The sequence below is a fragment of the Callorhinchus milii genome, unplaced genomic scaffold, assembly GCF_018977255.1.
Source record: "Callorhinchus milii isolate IMCB2004 unplaced genomic scaffold, IMCB_Cmil_1.0 Scaffold2, whole genome shotgun sequence".
NCBI lineage: Eukaryota > Metazoa > Chordata > Chondrichthyes > Chimaeriformes > Callorhinchidae > Callorhinchus > Callorhinchus milii.
Window position 1 is genome coordinate 62,687,594 of NW_024704743.1, and position 26,435 is coordinate 62,714,028.

The window sequence follows — 26,435 nt, forward strand, 5'->3', positions numbered from 1 at the left end:
CTAGACTGCATGCACACAATATGCAGAAAGCTGAGCAGTCAGTGGTGAGTTAATATTGGGAGTTTCCTCTGGGTTTGCCATGCACAGGAAGCAGGCCATTCAGCGCTGGAAGCAGGTTGCGTACTGCATTTCCATCTAATACGGATCTACTGCACACCCATGTTATAACTGAACCCGCCGTATAACAGGGTGCACTATATTTAGTGATCTCAGCCGTGGTATCCTGGGAACCCATGAAAATGTCCGCAGTGGAAGCTAGGAAAAAACAGACATGTTATGGGAGACAAGAGAACAGGAAATGGAGACAACAGTAAATATCTACCCAAAAATAAATATGCAAGATTAATTAGTTCACAGAAATTAATCACAAAAACATGTACACATAAAATTGGCCAGATAACAGTGTCTTCCAATCTAAGTGAAATCAACAATTGGACATTATGTGCATCATATAAATAGGACCATTGAAAATCATGTCAAGGCTTTTTTTATATCTGTGCCATGTAATGTCTTTCTGACTCTTAAAAGCTTTAAAGGAAGACAGTAGCTTTAGGCACTGAAGCATCTGACTGCAAGCCAAATAGCCTCAGAAACTGCCCACTGAAACAAACCAGATCACAAAACAATATAACATTCAAATGAGAAGTATGAAATAAGCCTTTCTGAATTAGGACTAAGCTAAATCACTGAAAATTTTCCACCTTTTAAAATTATAGAACCGGAGTAATTCATCTATTTCTTTACTGCAATTCTGATCTCAATGGTTCTTTAGACATCAGAGCATTTGATTATTAGTTCTGCTGCTACATTCCTTATTTGGTGGCGTAGGAAATTGACACCCCAAAATATGACATTTTTGTAAACTCATAACTAAAACTCACTTGGCAGCGTCTTTCCTCAGTTGTTCATGCTTCATGAGCAGATTTTTTCTCTCCTGAAAAGCTTTGCGGACTTTGTAACCTTTATACACAGCTTGAATTTTGGAAGCAGCAATATCTTGAATTGCAGCAATAGAGAGAGCTCCATGTTCCAGCATGTACTGGATCACTTCCTGATGTTCTCCAAGCAAGGCATAATCAAGGGGTGTGTACCTGGAAGGCCAGAGAGAAACACTCAATGACATATAAGATGACAAGATTGTTTTTGGCTGAAGAAGGCCTTTCAGTCCATTTGATATCAGCTTACCAACTCTATCATCTTACCAACTCTACTTTCTTGCCATCAGAGCATCAAGCTTTTTTTAAAAAAAGTCTAGTGTGCTGACCTCATCCATCCTGCCTGGCAACCTGTTTAGTCATTAATTATAATAATCATTTCATTTGATATAGCGCCTTATCACGTTGTTGAGACATCTCAAAGTGCTTCACTGAATATACTGTATATTTTGTGGGTGGAACGTGGCAGGCAATTGCGTACAGCAGTGTCCCACAAACAGTCGTGGATTGAGTGACCAAATTATTAATTTTTTTTGGGGGGGAGGAATTATCAGCCGCGGAAAGCAATCCGCCAAACATTGAATTCTTTGAAGAGTAACAGAAAGTGTAGAAAAGGGTAATGCAGTAGAATGTAATATATTTGGATTTCCAAAAGGAGTTCAATAAGGTACCGCATAATAGACTAATGAATAAGGTCAGAGCATATGGAATCAGGGGGAAAGTAGCAGAGTAGATAGCAAGCTGGCTACAAGACAGAAAAGAGAGAGTAAGGGAAAAGGGTAGCTACTCAGACTGGCAGGGGGTGGGCACTGGTGTTCCACAAGGATCGGTATTGGGACCACTGTTGTTCACAATTTACATTAACGATTTGGACACGGGGATCCAAAGTACAATTTCAAAATTCGTGGATGAAACCAAATTGGGGGGTGTAGTTAATACTGAGGAAAAATGCAACAAATTACAAGACATTAGTAAGCTTGCTGAATGGGCATTTAATTGGCAAATTAATTTAAATATAGATAAGTGTGAGGTGGTACATTTTGGTAGGAGAAATAAGGAGGTCACATACTGCCCGGAAAATAAGAATCTAAATGGGGTAGAGGAGCAAAGGGGTCTAGGGGTACAGATACACAAATCCCTTGTGACAAGGGAGCTTGATAAGGGTAAGGCTATGGATGTTGAATATCTGGATTTCAGTAAGGCCTTTGATACAGTTCCTCTTGAGAGGCTGATACTGAAAATAAAGAAAGCGAGAATCAATGGAGGTATATTACAATGGCTACGCAACTGGTTGACTGGAAGAACCCAGAGGGTGGTGGCACAGGGAATGTCATCAAACTGGGAAAATGTTACCAGTGGAGTTCCACAAAGGTCTGTTTTGGGACCTCTTTTGATTAATATTTTTATAAATGATCTGGAACTAGGAGTCGCAAGCACAGTGGTTTGCAATAAATTGAAGCTCTCCCAACAATGGTCTGTTGCAGTGAGTAAAGCAAACCAGATGTTGGGATGTATCAAAAGATCAATAGCAAAGCCAAAATAGTGGGGTAATCCTGCTACTCTATAAATCATTGGTGAGACGTGAGACCATACTTAGAGTACTGTGTACAGTTCTGGTCGCCACAGTACAAAAAGGACATTGAAGAAATCGAGAAGATACAAAGGAGGCCAAAATGATTGAAGGAATGGAAGGACTGGACTATGAGGAGCGACTAAGTGAATTGGGCATGGCACATGAGCGGCGACATGATTGCTGTCTTTAAGATTCATTCTATAGGGGCAAGACAATATAGATCATGGCAGGCTGTCTCAACTTGTCCAGAATAGTAAAACCAGAGGACACAGCTTGATTTAGAAGAAAGCATTGTTTCAGTGAGCGAATAGTGAACGTGTGGAACAGGTTCCCGAGGGAGACGGTTGAAGCAGTAAGCGTTGATTCTTTCAAACACAGATTAGATAGTTTTCTTTTAGGAAATAAAATTTTGGGATACAATACATAGGTAGTTTGGGACATACATGCATGCGACCACCAGGAAGATGGAAAGCGAACTAGATGGACCTTGGTCTTTTTTCATCTAGCATTTCTTACGTTCAAATCGCTAAAAGTAGCGATGCAGGTTAATAAGGCCATAAAAAAAGCATACCAAGTGTTGGAGTTCATTTCTAGAGGGACAGAAGTGAAAAGCAGGGAAGTTATGCTAAACTTATACTGAACCTTGTTTAGACTCCACTTGGAGCACTGTGTACAGTTCTGGTCCCCATATTATAGAAAGGATATAGAGACATTGGAGAAGGCACAAAGAAGATTTACAAGGATGATACCGAAACTGCAAGGTTATACCTATCAGGAAAGCTGAACAAGCTTGGACTCTTTTCTTTCGAAAAAAAAGGTGAGGGGTGACCCAATGGAGGTCTTTAAAATTACGAAAGATTTTGATAGGGTAGACATAGAAGATGTTTCCACTTGTGGGGGAGACCAAACCAGGGGACATAAATATAAAATAGTCATCAATAAATCAAATAGGGAAGTCATAAGAAACTTCTTTACCCAGAGAGTGGTGGGAATGTGGAACTAGCTACCACAAGGAGTATTGAGGCGAAAAGCATAGATATATTTAAGGGGAAGCTAGATAAGTACCTGAGGAAGAAATGAGGGTTATGCTTGAAGGCTTAGTTGAGGAAGGGCAGGAGGAGGCTCATGTGGAGCAGAAACGCCAACATAGACCAGTTGGGCCGAATGGCCTGTTTCTGTGCTGTATATTCTATGTAATCAACTAACAATTGGGTTCCCATTTACTGCTAGGTAAATAGAGGGATGTGGAAGGAAAGTAAGGAAACTTGGCTAAGGTTTCGCCCTGCCCGGGAATCAAACCCAGATCCTCTCGCTTGCGAGGTGATTGCTCTAAATATGCTACAGGACTCCACAACTCCACAAGGTGTTCTTTGTCCTCTGGGTAAAGAACAACTTCCTGGTGTCTATCCCAAGATTCTGGGTTATTGTTCTGGGTATACATTTCAATCCCATTCAAAACGTTATTCAGCCCTATAAAGGTCTCCTCTGAGAGGTCTCTTTTCAAGATTGAAGAGTCGTAGCTTGTCTAATTATTTGTTATTTTTATTTACTTGCCCTCCTGATCACCACATTCCCCCAATTTAATAGTTCTAACCAGTAAAAAGATAACTGTTTAACACTAATCTATTTAAAATGCTGACATACTAAGCATTAGAAAAGGACAAGAGGTTACTGCTGAGAGGACAACTTGTTAAAAACATTGCTTGGCAATGTAGCTTGTGCCCCAGTAAACTCAAGTCAAGTTAACTTAAGTAGGGCCATCAAGTCACTTTCATACTCTACCTCTCTTCATTGGTCTCCATATGATTGGGAAAAGAATCGTATCCCAGCAACAGCTTCACAGCATCCAGGTAACCATTGTTGCAGGACCAGTGCAGTGCCGTCCGTCCCTTAATAAAAGACAAAAATTTCCTGTCATCTGCTGTTGAGTTGCACATTTGAGAACAGAGACACTTAAAGAACCACCACATTGAAAACACAACAAACCCTCGGAAGCATTGAAACAATAAACTAATAGCTAGGATTATTCTCCTTGGAGCATAGAAGGTTAAGAGGACACTTAATAGAAGTTTTCAAAATTATGAGGGGATTTGATAAGGTGAACAAGGAGAAACTATTTCCACTGCCGGGTGGGTTGGTAACCCCGAGGACACCGATTTAAAATAGTTGTCAAAAGAAACAGAAGAGGTGAAATGGTGAAGGGAAATTTTTTCACACAGCAAGTTGTTCGGCTCTGGAACGCATGGCCTGAAAGGATGGTGAAAGCCGATTCAATTACATCTTTTAAGAGAGAAGCAGATAATTACTTAGGGAGGACACGTTTGTAGGGCTATGGGGAGAGCGCAGGGGAAGTGGGATTGAATTGGATAGCTCTTTTCAAAGAGCCGACACAGACACAATGACCTAATTCTCTGCTTCTATGATAATTCCACAAAAGCAATGTTTCTCGGAAAGTGCTTAATAATACTAACTCCAAGATAGCTAAATACTCTCATCACTGATGAGTCATCAGTACACTCATCATTACAAACTATCTTGGCGCAAACATAAAAAGTAAAAAGATAAATTGTGGGACACTGGTGTGTGCAATTTAGCTTCTACATTTCGACCACAAAATGTACAGTCAATTCACTTTACAGTATATTGTGTGACGTGCTTTGAGACGTATCAACAAGGTGATAAAGGGCCATATCAAGTGCAAGGATTATGATTATTATTAAATGTCTCAAAGAGTTTCACAAGTAACTGCTGCCATTGAAAATGTTTCTATGTAGTCAGGTCTTGTTTACACAGTTAATGTAAGTGCGCTGAGATGCGTGGAGGGCGCTATATAAATCCAACTTATTGTTGTTGTTGAGGAGCTTTAGACAATGTTCACTTTTTTTAGTCTCCACACTTCACAATCCATCCTTTGAAGTGCTTTAAAATCTCCTCCTGGTGTGTAAGGTGCTATATCAAATGCAAGACTAATTTATTATTAAGGCAAAAATGGCAGCCAACGTTTGCAGAACCTGACCACAGTCATGAAGTAAATAATCAATGTATCTGGAGGATTGTTGGCCAGGACATTTGGAAAACTTTATACTTTTTTGAAGTCATATGTTCTCTCAATGTTCTTTTAAAAGAATTGAAACTTGTTCATTTAGTGCTTAGTGGAGTACAAAAAAACAAAAAGTACTTTAAAGTACTTTGTGGTTTACTAAAAGCACTGAGTAAACCTTGTCTCAATAACTCATTCCTCATTCTATGCCACAAACTGTGCACTCAATGTCATCCAGAAGTTAATTATCTTGTAAATCATGGAGTCCTGTTAGTTACCTTTGGGTAATATACAAATGAAAGTTGCATTTCTCCAAATGCTCCCATAACATTTCTGATCTAACATCTGGCTACGTGACAGAGACATACTGAGAAAAAACATGGGGACTGTAATGGCAATGTGTCTACTCTATCATGTTAATTATATTATAATACTGCTTGTACATAACATCATAAACAGGAAATCCATTGCTAATAAGAATAATAAAATAACAATAATAATCCTTATATTTGCTGAAGAGCTTTTCATGTCGGGAGGACTTTTCAAAACACTTCGCAGGATATATTGTAAAGAGGAGTAATTGTGTGTTTTGTAGGCAAGGGATAGCAAAGAGTAGCATTGCATGAAATTAGAAAATTTCAAAGATCTCACAGGTAATTCAGAAAACTTCTTTGTTAAATCACTGCAATACATGTGGTACAAGAGCATTCTCAATGTTAATAGATTACCTCTTTGTCTTGTATGTTGGGATCAGCTTTGTTTTCCATGAGGACAGCCATGCAGTTGATGTAGCCTCCATAAGCAGCACACTGCAGAGGGGTTCTCCCAGCATAATCCTGCACATTGGGGTTAATCTGATTCTGAATCAATATCTGACACACATCTGCATTTCCTCCAAGGGCAGCCCAGTGCAAAGGGCTGTGACCATCCTGGTCAACCAGGTCCACTCTGGCACCACCTGTAATACCATAATAGTTGCACAGTTTAGAAAATTCCTGCAATAGTTAATACAACGACATGCATTTATATAGAGCCCTTCACACAGGGTTGCGTCTTGGAGCACTTAACAGTGGTAATTAATACTTGTTCATATAAAACAGTCCACTCTTATTGCCAATTACTAAGCGGGGTCTCCTTGGTGCTAAACTGCCAAATATGCCAAGTTTGGTATGGAATGTCAAAATCAAGCCAACCCTCTGTGGGCTCTGCTTCACGCCCCCACCACTGCCCATCGCTGGTCAGGCTTTAAACCTATCTGCCCCCATTCTATGGGGTGTAAACCCCCGACTGTACAGCATCTTGTGATGCCCTCTAGATGCAACAGGCACTATGTAAATGCAATTTGTTGTTATAATCTAAGGATTTCAGTGCAGAATACTAGTTTATCTCAATTTTAAACATCATTAGCAAGGGAGAAAATTCTGATGATGTAATCATATCACTGATGATAATTCTCACATCAAATGTCAGTTTCCAGCATCTAAGTACTTCATTTTTGAAGTACTTCTGTTACATTTGATTCATCCAAGTTTGATGCAATCTATCAAATCATTTGAAAGTTGCCAAGGGACAGATCAGTAATTTTTAATCTCCCATCAGCTTGAACCTCACTCTACCAGATCTCTAATGCACCAATGTAACCAGGAACCAAGGCTATTTATATAGACTAAATATGTACTTTACATTTTCAAATCTTTATTCTTCCCATGTTATTTTGATATCTTGTTTCTATTTATTGTACATGAACGAAAACATGAGCAGCATAACATCTATGACAGGAAAGGAAAGTGTAGACTGATTTGTATCAAGAGGCAGTAAAATAATGATTATATTTTTGGCTTTCAGAAAACATCCTTGTAATTCATACTTTGACACACTATTTGGTGCCATCCAATGCATAATGTGACGGAAATCAAACATTTTCTCTCTGACTTTGATTTTCAAGAAAATTCCAGAAACACCTGTAAATTTTCACTTAAGTTTGTTCTCAGCCCCTTTCTGAAGTTGATTTATTGTGTCAATTTTGTGCTTTCTCTTACATATATATACATCCACAAATATTCTGTGAAGCACTTTGAGACGTCTAGAAGATGTGAAAAGTGCTATATCAAATGCAAGGATTATTATTATTAATAATCCAAATCCTAAAATTAAACATTTATAAATAATACTAAAAAATGTATTACATTTATAATTGTTCAAACTAACAGACACGTGGTATATTATACTAATGAAACTGGGAGCCTTTCACAACTTCAGGCTGCCCATCACATGACTGACTCCAAGGAGTTTGACTGGCAACATCCCTGAGCTGCTTGGAGGGTGCTAACTGGTCACAGGCAACTTGGTTTGATTTATCAAGCTTGGCTAACTATAATAATCCTTGCATTTCATATGGAGCCTTTTAGGATAAGAGGATATCTCAAAATGCTGCAGTCACTGTGTTCAGCGCCTTGGGACGTCCTCCCGACGTGAAAGGCGCTCTATAAATGGAATCTTGTTGTTGTTGTTGTTTTAGGCAATTGCAACAGCTAATTTGCATACCTCAACATCCTACAAACAGTCATGAAGTGAATGGCCAATTTAATCTGAAAGATTGTTAGCCAGGATGTTGCGAGAAACTGCAGGAATTTTTTTAATGCCCTCCATAATGTCATCCATAACTGGAAAGGCATCCAAGACTTCGCAGCCCGATCTGCACCAAACTCCATATGTTCATCACCCCAGTCTGTGCCAGGCTCCATTGGTTCTTTGTCTCTCAGCTGATTGATTTCAAGATCCCCAACCCCAAGGTTTAATTCTTCCTACATTTCTTTCTAGAAGTGTTATTTTCCTCAGATGTGAGCCCTCTATACTGGCAAATTCCATCTCCTCCTCTTAATTGCCCAAGTTATCTTCCTACTCCCCAGCCATGACAACAAGTTCTTTGTTCCAAAGTTACAGGGCTTGTTTGAGATGTGGATGATTCATATGTGGGGATATAAACACAGGAACTCTGAATCATAACTTTGTACTGTGCATCATCCGAGATTTTTGAACTCAGTTTGCTATCCTTTCAGAAATGCACATTCAAGCAAATAATGCTTTAACTCATTCTTGACAATAACTGAGTAGTGTACTTTAATAGGTATATACTTTAATAGGTATATCTGATTGTGTAAGAATACCACTTAAAGAGTCCTATCACTTCCACACATAAGACCATTTAACTTTACTATTTAGCATTTCATATTTCTTTCCCCGCCTTGAGCTTTCTCTCCCTATACAACTTGGCTTTTATCTCTCCTCCTTCCATTTCTCCCCATATAACATTCTTCCTTTCTTAAACTGTGATACAGGTTCTTAAAGTTTCCCAATGTATACATGTTTTTGTGATAACCATCTCAGTTCTTCTCACATACTTCATTTGTATTCCACACTATTTCCACTTCATATGTAGTAAAAAGAGAAATGTGCAATATATTTTATTATTGTCATGTCACAGCCACATTCATGCACTACGAAGCCTGTCTAAATTTCAGCTCGAGTTAACCAGGTATTCCATGAAGTGGCTTGAAATGCCAAGTCCTGCGAATAACAGCAATAAAGGTGGCATTGAAACCTTCTAATCGTTGTGTTGAAATCATGCAAGTAAACAGTCTTTAATTATCAAATTATATCAGATTTGACGTGTTATTTAACACATCCCAGCATTTCATGATCTTACCCCACTCTAACTGCAATCTCCTCCAGCCCAATTCTTCTGCTTGTTCTCTGGTCTATTCCCATTCATCACTACCTCCCTATTAGTGAACATCTTTCAACCATTATGCCTCTCTATGGAACTCTCTCCCACTTCAAGATATTACAGTGTGAAAAATAAACTCTACAAGTGCAAATTATTACTCTTGGATCTTTATTCAACTCTTCCTGCGCTAATTCTCATAATTATATATGTATGTCCCATGTATTTCTACCAATGTGCATAGTTTTACATTTATCAATGTTAAATATCGTTTGTATGTGTCTCCCAAATTCCAAAATCAATCTAAATCCCTCTGGAAATCTTTTGCTGTATCCTCTGTCTCTACATTTTCCCCCTATTTTTATATTGTTAGGAAATTTGACCAGCTTTATACTTGTAATATACAGTCAATTCACTTTTCAGTATATTCTGTGAAGCTCTTTGTGATGTGTTGAAAACGTGATAAGGCGCTATATCAAATGCAACGATTATTATTAATAAAGGTTCAAGAAATGAACCTAGTGAGATTCCAGTCTGATATATATCCTGAAGTATAACAGAGTTATTTGTTGTACAGTGGAATTGAGTCAATAGATTTGGAACAACTGAAGAGAATTCCTGGCTCTTCTGGCAGCACTCAGCAATTCCAAAGGTGTACTGACCACTCTCCATGCCACAATATGAAAATACAGTTCAATCAGTTTGAAGGAATGGAGCTGCAATTCTTGGGTCTTCTCGAGATGAAAGGTGCTATTTAAATGCAATTTGTAGTTGTTGTTTGCACTTGTAACATCTTTTCAACATGTTCTAGCAAATTACTAAAGTCCTCCAGTTCCCTTGCTCCTTTCTTCGTATAATTGTTTTTCCTAATTATTTACATTCTAGTTGATCTACTTACCCATTTTAGAGAATGCTTAGTTTGTACATATTCTGCCAATTCACTGAAGGAGTTACTATCCTTATACACTATATTCACCTTTTATGAGTGTCTGGATAACCTCTCTGTGTCCCATCTCACAGGCCCGGAAAAGTGGTGTGTGCTTCATCACGTCCAAGGCATCTACCTGGGCTCCGTATTCTAACAATAACTTCACTGTGCTGACGTGACCTGACAGTGCAGCAGCATGCAGAGCTAGATGTAGAGAAATAAAAAAATAGAAGCTTTGAATTAGACAATTAGATTTTCAGCAAAAATGTTTACGCTGCTTGAGCAGTCTGACATTTCAGATAATAACAATCCTTGCATATAGCACCTTTCACATTGGGAAGGACGTCTCAAAGTGCTACACAGGATTTACTGTGAACTTATTCAAAAAATATATAAATATAAAGCACTTAGGCAATTCCAGGTAACGTTTAATATACATCAGCTTCTTTTGTTTAGAGTCCTGATACAAACACAATTTATCATTCAATTGTGGGTGTAATGTTTGACTCATTAAATGGCCGTTCTTTCCTCACTCGATCTTTCTGAATGTCAGCTTTAGTTTGGCTCGATCATTCATGCAAGTCATTATCAGTTCTTTTTATAATTTTCAGTGTACAACAGTGCAGACTATGTCCCAATATGTGGGATGGAGAAATATCACCAACTCAAGCCTGCCTCAGCTGGTTCAACTTTTGGCCTTCAATAGAAACTAGCAATTGATTTGAAAATTTGCTTTTGATGTGGATCTTTTCAGTAACTGATATCCACAATGAGGTAAAACGTATGACCTTGCTTAACCATTTTCCTTGTGCTAATTAACACAGCCGGACATGGAATCAGATCTGCTGGGTTATTAGAAGGAAAACGGGTTGGGTAAGTAAAGGCCTCAGGCATGGCACTGATCACACAAGATCACAAGATTAGTTTGGATGAAGAAGACCCTTTGGTCCATTCAATCTCATCCTTCCAGACCACCACCACACTGTTCTTCACACACCCCCCATCCCCACCCCACCCCATCACAGCATCAAGCTTCTTTTTCAATGAGTTGAGTGTCCAAGCCTCTGCCACTTCCTAACCACACATGGATGAATATCTAATGAATAGATATGAATTGGTGCTCCCATGGCTAGAAATAATGGCAGGACTCAGCTCCTTGCTCAATAAAAAAACATGTTGGCAAATGGAATATTCAACAGGACTGGGCGTAGCATCCTGAGGTGGTGATAGTGGGAGAAATAATATTCAGGACCAAATCAGTTGCTAATGATAGGTTTTAAGATTTTAACAACATTTTCTGTCCTGGGGATGATTTTGGACAGTTGGGCAATATATAAATTCTCATTTGACAATTTCTTATTTTTTTTACTGGAGGATAGAAATATTAGTCTAACAATGATCAGAATGTCAGAACATAATGGCTTTCAGATATCCACATTTCTAAAAGGAGAATAGAATTGTACATTTCCTCTAGGACATATCTAATTCAATTTTCACCTCTGTGGTAATTAAATAGCATCCTTGAAACCTGCACCTCTGAGAGATACATTAATGGGATCCTGGGTAGTGTGAAACATTCTAGCTCTGTATTTATAACTATCTCTGTATTTGTATTAAATAACAGTTTGGTTTCCTTGGGAGGTTAATTTTCACATTAGTGCACATTAGACTGTGTGAATGGATAAGGAAGGAGGATAAATGTCAGGATGCTGGGGAAAAAAAACAAGCTAGAGCTGGAGAGAAATAAAAGCAAGTCTGCATTTGGAGGGAGAGATCAATTTGTGCCAGTTGTGAACGATTGTGAACTGTGACATTTTGAAACTGCCTTCTGAAACTGATAAATTATTTTGTGAATAAATCCTTTTAATATTTTTTTCACCTTTTATCAATTATTTCATTCTTGAACTGTATGTACTGTATTAATAATTTATTCTGCAAAATTAAAGATTAATGATCAAAAATCATTACTGATTGAAAAAATATTGATACTCAGAGTCATTATTATTGCAAGTATTGATCCTGATTCATAAGTAGCGTAGCTGCTGGAGGCATCAATAAAATGTAACCAAGACATTAAAATTGTGGCAAAACCAGAAATTAATATTGTGGCGCTAATAAGTATCACATATCTCACTCCCTCTATATTCCTTTTAAAAAAAGATTGTGTATTGGTGAGTACAATCTGTTTCTTCAGGAACACATGACGAGGGACAGATGTCAACATGATTGACAGGGGTCTGGATATTTACCTCAGAAGTATGTTTTAGAAATCATTGAAACAACAACTTCTGCGATCCACAATACCCAGAAGGCCTTCACTATTTGAGATCTCTAAGTTTAAAGAATTACAGTACATTCCAGAGATTAGAAGAACTGAATGTTTGGCCACTGATGGTGGCCCAGAGAGGTGGTGGCTGCACAGTAAGCCTAAGTTAGCTGAGTAGAGGGTGCAGGCCTAGGAGTACACAAGAGGAGATTGGAGAGATAAGGGAATGCCAGAGAGTGGATGGATTTGTAGCGGATGAGAATCTTGAAATCAATCTGCTGGGAGAGTGAGAACCAGTGGGGACTGGGTGGGACTCTGGTGATGGGCTTGCATAGTTTGTTGAAGGTGAAGACGGGGCTGGGGAAGTTTTGGATGCATTTTGTGAATCCTGGAGCTAGGGAGACCAGCAAGGAGTCCATACACACCTGGCTCAAATCCAACCTAACGGTTCACTGCCAGATTTGGCTGGACTGCATCAAACCTATCGCTTCGGCCTTGCCTCTGCCAAATCATACTCCAGGTTTGTCCGGGAGGCTAAGGACATCTCCAAGCTCCTCTTCACCACAAACCAGCTTCTCATGCATCACCCACCTTCCCATGCATCGCACATCCTCTCCTGACAGATAGCATTAACCTATATCTGTCCACCAGCACAATTCCCACCCCTTTAAAAACCACTGTCATCACCCGGACCCTCAAAAAAACCTTCCCTCGACCCATCTCTATTTTCTAACTACTGTCCCTTCTCCAACTGTCAGCCTTCCTAACTTTTCCCTCCACAAGCTGCAGATCATTCAGAACTCTGCAACTCATGTCTTCTCCTGCTCTTGGCTCCGTGACCCTATCACCCCCACCCTATCGCCTGTCTCCATTGGCCACTCATTCCCCAGCGGATAGAGTTCCAAACCCTCATCCTTGCCTCCAAAGCCCTCCATGGCCTCGCTCATCCCCACCTCTGTGACCCGTTACTTCCATATACATCCGCCCGATCCCTCTCCTCAGTAGGCTCCAGTCTGCTAGATGTCCCCTGCCTGGCCCACCCCACCATTGGCAGTTGGGCCATCAGCCTTTCTGCTCCTACCCTTTGGAACACCACTCCACAGTCCCTTTGGCTTGCTCCTCGCTTACCTCCTTCAGGCCATTCTCAAGAGCTCAATCTTCGACCGTGCCTTCGATCACCCTTCTACCCCCAAGCTCCCTGCCTCCACCCCTCCTGATCCCAACCCCCAGCTTGGGTTCAAATCCATGATTGTCCAGTTCCTTGCGATGTCCTCCCGATGTAAAAGGCGCTACACAAATGTAATTTGTTGTTGCTGTTGTTGTCCCATCTCCAACCTCCTCTTCCTAGGTTCTGCAATGAGTCATTGCTTCCCAGCTTCACTCTTTCTTTTCCCGACACACCTGCATGCACCCCTCCAATCTGGTCTCCATGCTCCTCAATTTTCAGTCAAAGTCACAAATGATATTCTGTCCACCTGTGACTAGGGCTCTCTCTGCCTCATCATCCTTCTTGATCTCTCTGCTGCCTTCGACAACTCTATTCGTCTCTACCACCTTTCCTCTCAGCTCCACCTTCACAGTTCTGTCGTTGCCTGGTTTCACTCTTACTTTTCCCATCAATTCCACTTTGTATCTGCCAACTGTTTCTTCTCCAGATCTTTCAATGTCATATGTGATGTTCCTCAAGGCTCCCTCTTGGCATGGGATTAACTTATAAATAATATAATAATCCTTGCATTTGATATAGCGCTTTTCACGTCTTCTAGACGTCTCAAAGCGCTTCACAGAATAGACTGTAAAGTGAATTGACTGTATATTTGTGGGTGAAATGCAGCAGCTAACTTCCATTAGCATGCAGGTTAGCATGCAGATGACACCCAACTATCTCTCAGCCTCCATTCTAGACTCCAGGACCGCTGCTGTCCTGACGGATTGTCTGTCAGACATCAAATCCCGGATGAGAGCTAACTTTCTCCAGTTGAATGTTGGCAAGACAAGAGACCCTCCTGCTTGGCTCCTGTCAGTGCCTTCCCACCTCAGGCACTGACATCATCACTATACATGTATGGAGCCTCGGTGTCGTATTCGTATCTCACCTGTCCTTTCTACCCCACATCAATGCATTGGCCCATTCACCTTCCCCCACCTCTACAACATTGCCCGCCTCCACATCGCTTTAATCCAACCCTCAGCTCAGGTGCAAACCCTCAACTGTCAAGCGTCTTTGGATTGTCCTTCCCACGTGAAAGGTGCTATATAAATGCAATTATTTGTTGCTGTTAAGAAAGTCTAAGCGGGATGTGGAGAAAACGTGAATGAGTGTTTCAGCAGCAGTGGCACAACACATTTACAAAAAAAAATTTACAAAATTCTTTTCTGTCCTTTACCATTCTGCAGAGTACTATTTTTAGGCCTTGTAGAAATACGAGATATTCAAACAGTGTTTCATTCTTCTCCTGTTTATCATGTCCTCGTGCATGTCATCAAAAATGACGTTCGTCTCCTGATAACATCACCCTCAACAAAATAGTTAAGTCTCCATATGAAAGACAAGTGGTTATTCAATCACTGAGGACAGATATAGACACAACTGTACAATGTTGTGTTAATGCCAAGTTGGGATAGACCAAGTCAATATTTACGTCAAGTAAATTTGCCTGTGATGTTGTCCACCAACCTCCAATCTATAAAGGTTTGCAATCTCTCTTCAGATGCAAATGTTCAGTGTTCTCTCTGCTTGGCATCCAGCAGGATGTCTGTAAAGCACTCCGAGATTTTACGTCTACGTAAAGGGCACTAAACAAATGCAAGTTGTTGTTGCCTTGGTTTGCTAATTACATCGAATCTGTGCTTTGGCAAACAACAACAACAAGATTATATTTGTATAGCTCTTTTCACATCGGGAGGACGTTCCAAGGCGCTGAACAAATAGTGAAATGACTGGAATAGATGGGAGAAGACTGAAAGGCCTGACCTTTGTGGTCACTATCTACAACTGTGGCAGTCTACCCATGTCTACATCTCACCAATAACAGAATAACAAAGCCTCACAACTCATGCTTTTTGTGTCAGTACAGTGCAAAGCCATTGCAGACCAGTGAACAATGTTCATGGTCTAACTCGATACCAGCATCCGGTCCAATCTATAGATCAGAGAGGTGACCAGCCAGTGCTTCAGAATATTATAATAATAATAATAATAATCCTTGCATTTGATATAGCGCTTTTCACGTCGGGAGGACGTCCCAAAGCGCTTCACAGAACACACTGTAAAGTGAATTGACTGTATATTTGTGGGCGAACGCGGCAGCCAATTGCGCACAGCAATGTCCCACAAACAGTCGTAGATTGAAAATGACCAATTTATTATTGTTTTGTTTTGGAGGGATTATTATTAGGCTCTGTGTGGAGTAAGGAAACTTGCCCAAGGTTTCGCCCTCTGCCTGGAATTGAACTCAGGTCTCTCGCTTGCAAAGCGAGTGCTCTAACCACTGAGCTACAGGACAGCAATTAGAGGATATGGAAAAGAGCAAGGAATAAGAATGGTTGGCTTCTTGAAGGAGCAAACTCTGACATGGAAAAATGGGCAGTATAGTCTCCTACTATGTGGTATGTTTTAACAATGAAAGGAAATACACATACACATGAGAATTAAAACCGTTTCCAGAATTTTTGAGAAGTTACTTACTGTGGGTCCACATTGTACAAAGAGCCAGTCACTGCAACAGTGATTGTCAGATGGTCCAGTCCTAACCCTAACCCTGGTTTCAGTTCCAATTATAATTGGAACAGTGTCATAAAAGCTCTTAACACTTAATTTGGATCTCTGCTTTTAACACCAGAATCATAAGAGTGCCACGTGCACATTTGTCCCTCAACATTTTGTACCAATAAAAACATCTGCACAAAAAAAATAGTATTAGAACTTCACAGGATATTTTACCAGGCTACTTTGCTTACTTGTTTAATTGCCTTCCACATACAGGACACAGGTTAGGTCACAGGAAATATACTGAATGGAAATCTAAGCTTTCTGCTTAAGGTCAACTCTGACTTTTTAAAATGTTTAATCCTTGCATTTGATACAGCGCTTTTCACGTTGGGACTTCTGTCATTGTTACATTCATGTCTAGATAGACCTTGTTCCACCCAATGTATTTTTTAAAAAAAACACTATCCCTCCAGTCATACTCTGTTTCATCATTGTTAGTAATAATTCTTGGATTATATATTTTTTACTTTCTGCTCACTTTTTTCTTTTTGATAAGTTACTTTGGGAAAGGATTCCAACTGTGCCAACAGAATTGTAAAGCCAAGACTTATCCTTTCCTCATCCAACATTCACCTACACAAACTTTACAGCAGTGGGTCAGGGTCAATGATCAGGAATAAGAATCTCAGCTGAATTTTCCCCTCACATTCTAAGGGCACAGAGCATAATTGTGATGTTCCAATTTCTGCCGTATCTGAGATGAGTAAACCCAACATATACAACAAATCAAAACCATAATTATTTTCGTGAGTCTGATTTAAGATATTCATCCACTGAGCCGCCTGGGGTAGCCCTATCCCCATGTTTACTGAAACCACTCTTTTATAATTGAGGGTGACTATTGCATCGATATGTGCTGATTTGCAATATAGCCCAGCAGGCTGTTCATCTTGTTTATTGCTGCCTCAACAACAACAACAACAAGAAGATTGCATTTATAGAGCGCCTTTCACGTCGAGAGGACGTCCCAAGGCGCTGGACAGTTGGGTCGGGACCTGAGCAGGGGGGAAATGGTCAGGGTGAGGGGAGGGAAGGGAGGGAGCGAGGAGGGGTTAGAGAGTCGAGAGGGGATGTGAAGGCACGGTTGAAGAAAAAGGTCTTGAGACCGGCCTTGAAGGAGGAAAGGGAGGAAGCACTGGGGTATGGAGTTCCAGAGCCAAGGGGCTGAGAGGATGAAAGCCCGGTCACCAATGGTCGGGTGGTTAGGGCAGGGGCTGTGGAGCAGACCGGAGCCGGAGGAACAGAGGGTACGGGCAGGTAAGTAGGGGGATAGTAGGTCAGCGAGGTAGGAGGGAGCAAGGCCGTGAATGGCCTTGTAGGTGAGCATGAGGATCTTGAATTCGATCCTCTGGGGGATGGGGAGCCAGTGGAGGCGAGCGAGGGTGGGAGTGATGTGGTCGCGAAGCCTGGTGCGGGACAGTACACGAGCTGCAGAGTTCTGAATGACCTGCAGCTTGTGGAGGGAGGTGCCGGGAAGGCCGATGAGGAGAGAGTTCCCGTAGTCCAGCCTTGAGGTGATAAAGGCGTGGACCAGGGTTTCAGCAGAGTGAGGGGTGAGGTAGTGCCGTAGTCTGGCGATGTTCCGGAGGTGGTGGAAGGCGGTGCCAGTTGTGGCGCGGATGTGGGGAAGAAAGGACAGCCTCACACTGTTTTGACATAGTGAGTGACTAATCAACAAACATGTCTAGATATTTTTTAGTTTCCCCCATGGTAAGTTCTATCCCTTTCATAGAGTACCTGCGTTTCCTATTCTGACATCCTATATGTAGTACCTTGCAATTTGCCAGTAATTAATCTTCATTTACCAATTATCAACCCACATGCATACCCAATCAAGCTCTCTTTGTAGGACCTTTGCTGCCTCTTCCATTTCCACAGTTCTCCCCAACGTGGTGTCACCTGCAAACTATCTTACATTGGGTCTGCGAATCCAGGTCATTAATATATGCAAGGAACAGGAGGGGTCTCAGTACAGTCCCGAGGCATCCCTCAGCCCAATGGTCACCCTCTTTTTCTACAAACTCGATCAATCTAAAGAGTGTTGGTGAGAATATCACAGAAGGAGAAAAAATATCCCAATGGAGCTAAAATTTTAGTTATTTGAATTATTTTCATTTGAAGATGACTCCCCCTCAAGCTATTTTAAAAAGATTCTGCTTCCTTTTTTTTAAAAGTCTTCTTTCACACACCATGCTGTCCAAGAGAGGGTGAAGGAACAGTTCCCAAGCTTCTTCTGAGACATTCTGAAAACAACCTGGGAAATGAATGAGATTAGACAGGGAATGGCTTTTGCCTATTGTACAGCTGAATCACTCTGCCCATGGAAGTCAAGCTGAATGGATAATAGAAAAAAAATAGCATTTTGTCTTTCTGAAGAAAAAAAACACACATGCTATTTTCTCAATCTCACAAAGGATGATGAATGCAACTCCTAAATCACTTTATTAATCTATTTTTAAAAATCACCTTTTGCCTGTGCATTAATTGGCTTTGTCGTCATGGTGAAGCCAGGATTATCATAACTCAGTTTATGGCAGACAGTTGTGGATTTATGCCAAATGAACGACAGGCTTCGTAGTTGGTAAGAAATGGAGAATTGGATAAGAGGCAAACTCCTGCTGTTCAAAAGATTGGGTACATTAAAGCCCTCCGTTGGCATGTTCTGACCCTCTTCTGAACCCAATTCTGTTTTCTGTTCCTCCTTTTATGAAAAAGACGGTGCTAAGCTGTTAAACAAGGAGCCCTTGGGGTGCCAATAACAGCACAACAAAAAAGAGCTGCTGTATCAGCATGGTCTGCTTCTTTCCACTATCAGTCATTCAGAAGCTGTTTGCTTGTTTCCCACTCAAGTACACAAGTCATCTTGTAATACAGATTTTCAATGATGGAGTCACAGTGACCAAGGGGATTCTCAGGCCAGCCAACTACAAAAAGGGCTTTGTTTGCACAGCTAGCGCAGCTACTGTCATGCCCAATAACTGACGACAGCACTGTACAGTGGCTTCTGCAACTGTGCTACTTGTTTCCTACACTAAGGAGGAGGAATTTCACATTCACCATTAACCTACACAATGGAAAGCTTTCAGCACTGTCAGCGTCTATGGACAGACACACAGATTGAATTTCTTGTGGAACAGTCTCTATCTATCACCATGGAGCTGTGTAATGCCAAACAAGTCTTAACAGCGAACACACCCCAATTCAAAGCTGCACCACTTCGTATGCAAGAAACTGCATCCACCAAATACAATAATTTTATCGATGCCAGTCGTTACCACAGAGGGCAGCCTAATCCTTCATGCAATCACTTCTTCCCCAACATTCAACTGGTGTATGAACATGCACCCATGCTGTTCACTGTAAATGATACATCTAATAAAACATGAATGTATGCACCATACAAAACAGTATTGTTTAAACATCAAACTGAAATGCCTGACTCCAAGCAAGAAACCAGATTCCTTAGCTCCTCTCAATTATGGTTAAAGTTAACTGCACAAATAACAACAAATTCCATTAAATTTGAACGATCAAGTACTTATGGGTATATAAAATATAATAAAAACATAGTGAAAGGCACTAAAGTAAAACTCACATAAATCATATCAGTCAGACCATAACACTTAATATGACTTACGAAGTCCAAGTTGCAGGCAAACTGTAGAAGTCGAAGAAAATCCGATTTAATCAATAATCTACACAGCGCATGCAAAATTTATTGCAGCCGGTAAGTGCGCTTGTGGTGATAATAATAATAATAATCCTTGCATTTGATATAGCGCTTTTCACGTCGGGAGGACGTCCCAAAGCGCTTCACAGAACACACTGTAAAGTGAATTGACTGTATATTTGTGGGCGAACGCGGCAGCCAATTGCGCACAGCAATGTCCCACAAACAGTCGTAGATTGAAAATGACCAATTTAATTATTGTTTTTGGTTTTTTGGATGGATTATTATTAGGCTCTGTGTGGAGTAAGGAAACTTGCCCAAGGTTTCGCCCTCTGCCTGGAATTGAACTCAGGTCTCTCACTTGCAAAGCGAGTGCTCTAACCACTGAGCTACAGGACTCCACGGGTTCTGGGTGATGGGTTAAGACTACATCTCCTGTGATTCAATTTGTCTTCACCCGTTGCCGCATGCACACTTACCGGCAAGCGTTGGAATCACATTGAACTATGAGAAATGAAGTTTTTCTGTGAATAAGTCGAGGATCTACGTTTCCTGCGATTCAATGCAGCCAGCTGGTAAAGCCTCCGGGAAACACGGGTGTAATGGAGGGTAGGAGAGCAGCAGTATGAGTTAAAAGCAGAATAATACGAGTCGTGCAAAGAAATCTAAGTGCTTTTAATGTGAATATACGACTTAGGTGCTTATACAATTTATAAAGATAAGACTTATGCAAGTTTTACTGAATTTCCTGAATATAAATGTAATAATGTTGTTGTTGTTATTGGTGTTAGTTTCAGAGACCCTAAAGTTTAGGCATTTGTGAATCCGAAACCTAATAAGGTAAAGTAATGCCAGAGTCTCCCTAAACCCTGAGACTTTTCAGAAGCATCGCTGCTGGTCTCCCTAACTCACACCCATCACTCCAGGTTCCAGTGTTGCCCTGTCTCCCAGTGGATCGACTTCAAGATCCTCACCCTGACCTATAAATCCCTTCACACTGAACCTCCCTATCTCTCTGATCATTTTCTACCTCACTCCTCTGATCGCTCGTTATGGTTAGGGAACTTGAGGTTGCGCTGCTTAAACTGTAAAGTTCCCTGCTCCCTCCATGTCACCATTAATGGCCAAGCCTTCAGCTGCTATGTCACTAATCTCTAAAACTCTCTCCTCTACATCTCCAGCTTGACCCTTTCTTTCTGACTTTAAATTCCATCATAATACCTATTTCTGACTGTGGTCACCTCCCCTTATCTTTCTTCCTTTTCTTTCTCCTATGCTCAGGTCCGACCTCTCCATTGCAAAGCAGTCCAAGATGTTATCCCACATAAATGGCGCTAAATAAATAAAAGTTGTTCTCATAAACCTCATCAAGGTGGCCAGTACCTAGACACGTGCTGAGATCCCTACCACTACCATCTCTTGAATGCCTGGGATACCAAACCAAAAAGTTTGTACTTACTACATACACCTATCCCTTTACTGGGCTATAAGCCAGTGAGAGACAAAACAAGAGTGAGGCAAACAGCAAGAAAGCAAAATAGAAAGCAAGAATACGAACATATGTGAAGAGTCATCATGGAAGGTTAGAAAGCAAAAAACTTTCATCAAATACATAAGCAAAGAAGGCACACACCTGTAGGGATTAAAAAAAGGGTAATTTTCTAAGAAAAATATATCTAAGCAAGATTTATTTTCAAATTCTACAAAAGACAGACCGTAAGAGAATCCACAAGCAATCTAATCTGATTGCCCGGTTAATTCAACTTCACAGCTTGAAATTCTGCTTCCTGTTGGCAGATTCTGACTGATTTTTCCCTTTCTGGCACTGATTCATCTTGAGTACAGTTTTGTGAGCGCTGGATACCTACAGTAAGTGATCATTCTTCCTTAAGTGGTCATTCTTCAGATACCAAGTTTTGGCAGGTTATGAGACCATGAGGGCCTCATACCCTTTTCTCACTCATTCTCTCCCACCCCCACACACATCAAGGATTACTTTTGCAACAACATATCATCAGTAGGGTAAAACTAATCAGTCTCACAACAGTCTAAACCCAGCTAACGTTCCCTATTTGTGGGTGAACAATCACACACACAGACACACACTTTCCAGCAGGGCCCACTGCATAGAATTAGGAACAATGATTTTTTCCAAGACTTCAAGATGCCATTCTAACAAAGAAGAACCTGTCATCCTAATAAAGCAGCCTGACGAAGAATATCTCAGTGGGAGGTGAGATCTCATTGTGATTTTCAGTAAATAATACTGGAAAAAAAACAAATTACAGAAAATTTGCAGATTAACACACACACAATACACAGTCTGTACAGAGCCATCAACATTTCTGAAGTTACATCTTTAAAAAGTAAAGGACAAAAAAGCACAAAAAAGTAAATATACGTACTACCAATAGCTCCTAACAAATTATTTAAATTTAGAAAGGTATTAACTAGGAACATCTATAAGGTAGCAACTACAAGAATAAGGTATCAACGAGGGAACCAAAAGAAAATTTAGGATAAACATCTTCACTTAGAGGGTAGCAAGAATATGAACTTGTTACCCAAAGCGGTGGTTGAAGTACAAACACCAGCACAAACTGGTTAGGCCGAGTGGTCTGTTTCTCTGCTGTACAGTCATGTAATTTATGTAAACGAATTATCTGACCTCCCACCATACAATTGTCAATGCTGAAGTCTGGATTAGGGCTTTCAACGTGGGCTAGTGGAATCAGGGCTTTTGGGTAAACAGACCACAATTCTCAGAAAAAAGCATGATCTTGACATTCAGAAACTGTGATCTGCATGGACTTCCCAATTCTTTCCTCCGCAAGCTGCATACCATCCAAGACTCCCTATCATCCCCATCCTCGCCTGGCTCCACGGACTCCTCATGCCCCAGAGGACTGAGTTCAAGGTCCTTGTCCTCATTTTTAAATCCCTCCATGATCTTTCCCCACCCTACCTCTGCGCCTTTCTTGATCTATCCACCCCCCACACCCCCCAACCTCTCGGCAGGCACTGACCTGCTTCCCGTCCCCCGCCCTGCAGGCCCCACCATCAGCGGCTGAGCTTTCAGCCTGTCTGCCCCCACTCTCTGCTTTCCCTTGACTCCTTCAAAGTCTGTCTCAAGATCTTTCTCTTCTGACTGAACCTTCATCACCAATACCCATACAATTATCCCTCCAAATAATACCTCCAAAAGAAATAATAATAATAATTTGGTCAATCAATCCACGACTGTTTGTGGGACATTGCTGTGTGCAATTGGCTGCTGCGTTTTACCCACAAAATATGCAGTCAATTCGCTTTACAGTATATTATTGTGAAGCGCTTTGAGACGTCTCAAAGACGTAATAAGGCGTTATGTCAAATGCAAGGATTATTATTATTTTATATTGTTACAATTAGCTTTGCAAGCATATGGAATTCTTATTATGGACTACAAGTGTGCCATCTTATTCTTAAATAGGTGAAACCACAAATGGGTCTCCACACAATAATGTAAGTGCAACCAGTGATTTTTGTCTCACTAACCTGTTCCGCCATACTTGTCCGATATGTTAATATCAATGTCTGACTTCAGCCTCAGCATTGTCCGCATGACATCATCACTACCCTTTCCTGCAGCCCACATAAATGCAGTTCGTCCCTCCAGGTCGGGATCATCTTTCACGGATGGATGATTCAAAAATACTTCAACAGTCTCCTGTAAAGTGAGAATTTAGAAGCTATTCAACACTATTTGTATTCAATGGTTTGTAAAATGCCTTTCAGGCACCTTCAGCCTGTCACATGCATTTTATTCTGTGAAGTACTTTCAAGTGAATTTAAATGAGTGGTGTGTCATAACTAGCATTGCTGGGTAACCAATCAATACTATCATTATTTACCAATCTGTCAATTAAAAATATTACTATTAAGCAGAGCTCTACTTCTGCTATTCTTCCAAAAAATACTTTTTAAACCTGTGTGTTTTTCACCCACTTGCAGTCAGTCTGTGGGTTCCCCAAGCACCCTTTGGGAGCTTCTATGAACACATTAAATGGCAATGTAGGCGTAATGGGCTGGATATCTACTTCTGGCAACATTTTAACACTGAAACACTGGTCCATGCCTTTATCACCTCAAGGCTGGACTATGGGAACTCTCTCCTCGCCGGCCTTCCCGCCACCTCCCTCCACAAGCTGCAGGTCATTCAGAACTCTGCAGCTCGTGTCCTGTCCCGCACCAGGCTTCGCGACCACATCACTCCCACCCTCGCTCGCCTCCACTGGCTCCCCATCCCCCAGAGGATCGAATTCAAGATCCTCATGCTCACCTACAAGGCCATTCACGGCCTTGCTCCCTCCTACCTCTCCGACCTACTATCCACCTACTTACCTGCCCGTACCCTCCGTTCCTCCGGCTCCGGTCTGCTCCACACCCACTGCCCTAACCGCCCTACCATCGGTGGCCGGGCCTTCAGCCTCTCAGCCCCGAGGCTCTGGAACTCCATCCCCCAGTGCCTTCGCCGCCTCCTCCCTTTCCTCCTTCAAGGCCGGTCTCAAGACCTTTCTCTTCAACCGTGCCTTCACCTCCCCTCTCGACTCTCTAACCCCTCCTCGCTCCCTCCCTTCCCTCACCCTGACCATTTCCCCCCTGCTCGGGTCCTCACCCAACTATCCAGCGCCTTGGGACGTCCTCCCGATGTGAAAGGCGCTCTATAAATGCAATCTTGTTGTTGTAATGTTTTTAGAATCACAAGGATAAAACAATAAAATATAAACTGAAGCAGACTGATCTTTAAACAAATGATAACCAATGTTTTACTTTTTTGGTCAGTAATGATGAATAAAGTAGTGTCTTTACTTTTTTTGTCCTTTTTTGTCCTTCGAAAACACATCACCATATGACCCGACCCATACCAACCCCACCATAAGAGTTTCCACGTAGCCCACCTGTTCATGGAAATTCAGAGTTCCTTATTGGAATGAAATGCGCACTCTCTCCCTGGAGGAGCATGACCCTCTGACATATATGTGGAGGTTATTAGGCACAGGTTAGCAAAAGCCAAGGTGTGGGAATCCCAGTGACTACTTTTATACAATTGTACTTCCTCCTGGTATCCTCCTCACTATTTGATGACCCAAACGTGACCATGAATTTGCAGAATGATCCAACCAAGAGCAGGAATTTGTATCATAGTGAACACCAATCCTACCATTCCATGGAACAGTGCAGCAATCAAATACTGAACACCTTGGTCTCAGGGTTCTCAAGGAAACGGGACACATTCTTCAGTTTGTAGTTCTGCTCAGCCATGCTCAGCCCAGTTCAATATTGTAAATTATGTCAGAAGTGCCAAAGTCACTCCTAATTATTTAAGAACAGGAACTATTTAATTATTAAATTAATCAATTAATTAATTAATTTAATTAATTATTTAAGAACTATTACTTTGCTCCTTGAAGCCCAGATTTGGCAGATCACACACAATCTGGTTTATTCGGATTTTGCTCCAACTGTTTAATCTCTCAAGAAAGATTCTGCAGTCTTTCTCCAGGCTTCCAATACAGTAAACAATACAGTACCACAACATTTACTCATCTTACATTCTCCATTATAAATCCTTCAGTTGCCTACTTTGCAAAGACAAGTATAACTTTTAATAAAATTTACAATTTTAAAAACAACTTAAAAATGCACAATTGTATTCCTTTATTTCCCACTCACCTAATGTTCACTATATACAACAATACAATACAAATTTAGATTAAAAAAGTGCCTTTCATGTCAACTGTTAACACCTTTGACTATTAAGTCGACTGTTAGGACATCCAAAGATGCTCAACAGTTCTCTGGCCTACATCACAATAAATTCCCTCTCAGAAATAAGGCGCTTTAACAAGTAAAAGCCATAGATTAGAACAGGACAATGGAATGTTGAGAAAGTGCCTACATTACTGTGTAGGTAGTTGGAGCTGATTCCACCTAAAAATAATAATAATCTTTGCATTTGATATAGTGGCTTTCACATCATTGAGGCGTCTCAAAGCGCTTCACAGGATATACTGTATAGTGGATTGACATGTGTATTTTGTGAGCGAAACGCGACAGCTTATTGCACAGCTTTGACTATGCGAATCATCGGCCCATCCTCGCCCCACTCCACTGGCTTCCCATCACACAGAGTATACAGTTCAAGATCCTGGTACTCACCTTCAAAGCCCTCCAATGGTCTTGCTCCCACCTACCTCTGCGACTTCCTAACCCTCTACCATCCAGCCCGCTCCCTCTGCTCAGCGGGCTCCGGCCTGCTTCACGTCTCCCGCCTCGCTCACTCCACCATTGGTGGGTGGGCTTTCTGACACTCTGCCCCCACTCTCTGGAACTCCATCCCAGAGTCCCTCCACCTCGCCTGACTGTCCAGGGCCTTAGGACATCCTCCCGACATGAAAAGCGATCTACAAATGTAATTTTCTTGTTGTTGTTTTCATGTTCCTACCTGGGGATTGAACCCACAATCTTCTGACTCAGAGGTGAGA

The 26,435-nt window shown here is 41.2% G+C and overlaps 1 protein-coding gene across 3 annotated transcripts in view; it reads right to left on the bottom strand.

Moving 5' to 3' along the window:
- Window positions 1–26,435, bottom strand: part of invs (inversin) — a 143,953-nt gene that overhangs the window by 35,794 nt on the left and 81,724 nt on the right. For all 3 annotated transcript variants that reach the window (XM_042332359.1, XM_042332360.1, XM_042332361.1), the window contains 5 exons: window positions 23,446–23,617; window positions 10,249–10,404; window positions 6,277–6,506; window positions 4,291–4,397; window positions 882–1,091 (listed from right to left, as the gene is read on the bottom strand). In XM_042332359.1, the coding sequence (XP_042188293.1) occupies window positions 882–1,091; window positions 4,291–4,397; window positions 6,277–6,506; window positions 10,249–10,404; window positions 23,446–23,617 (875 nt within the window). The remainder of the gene's footprint in view (window positions 1–881; window positions 1,092–4,290; window positions 4,398–6,276; window positions 6,507–10,248; window positions 10,405–23,445; window positions 23,618–26,435) is intronic.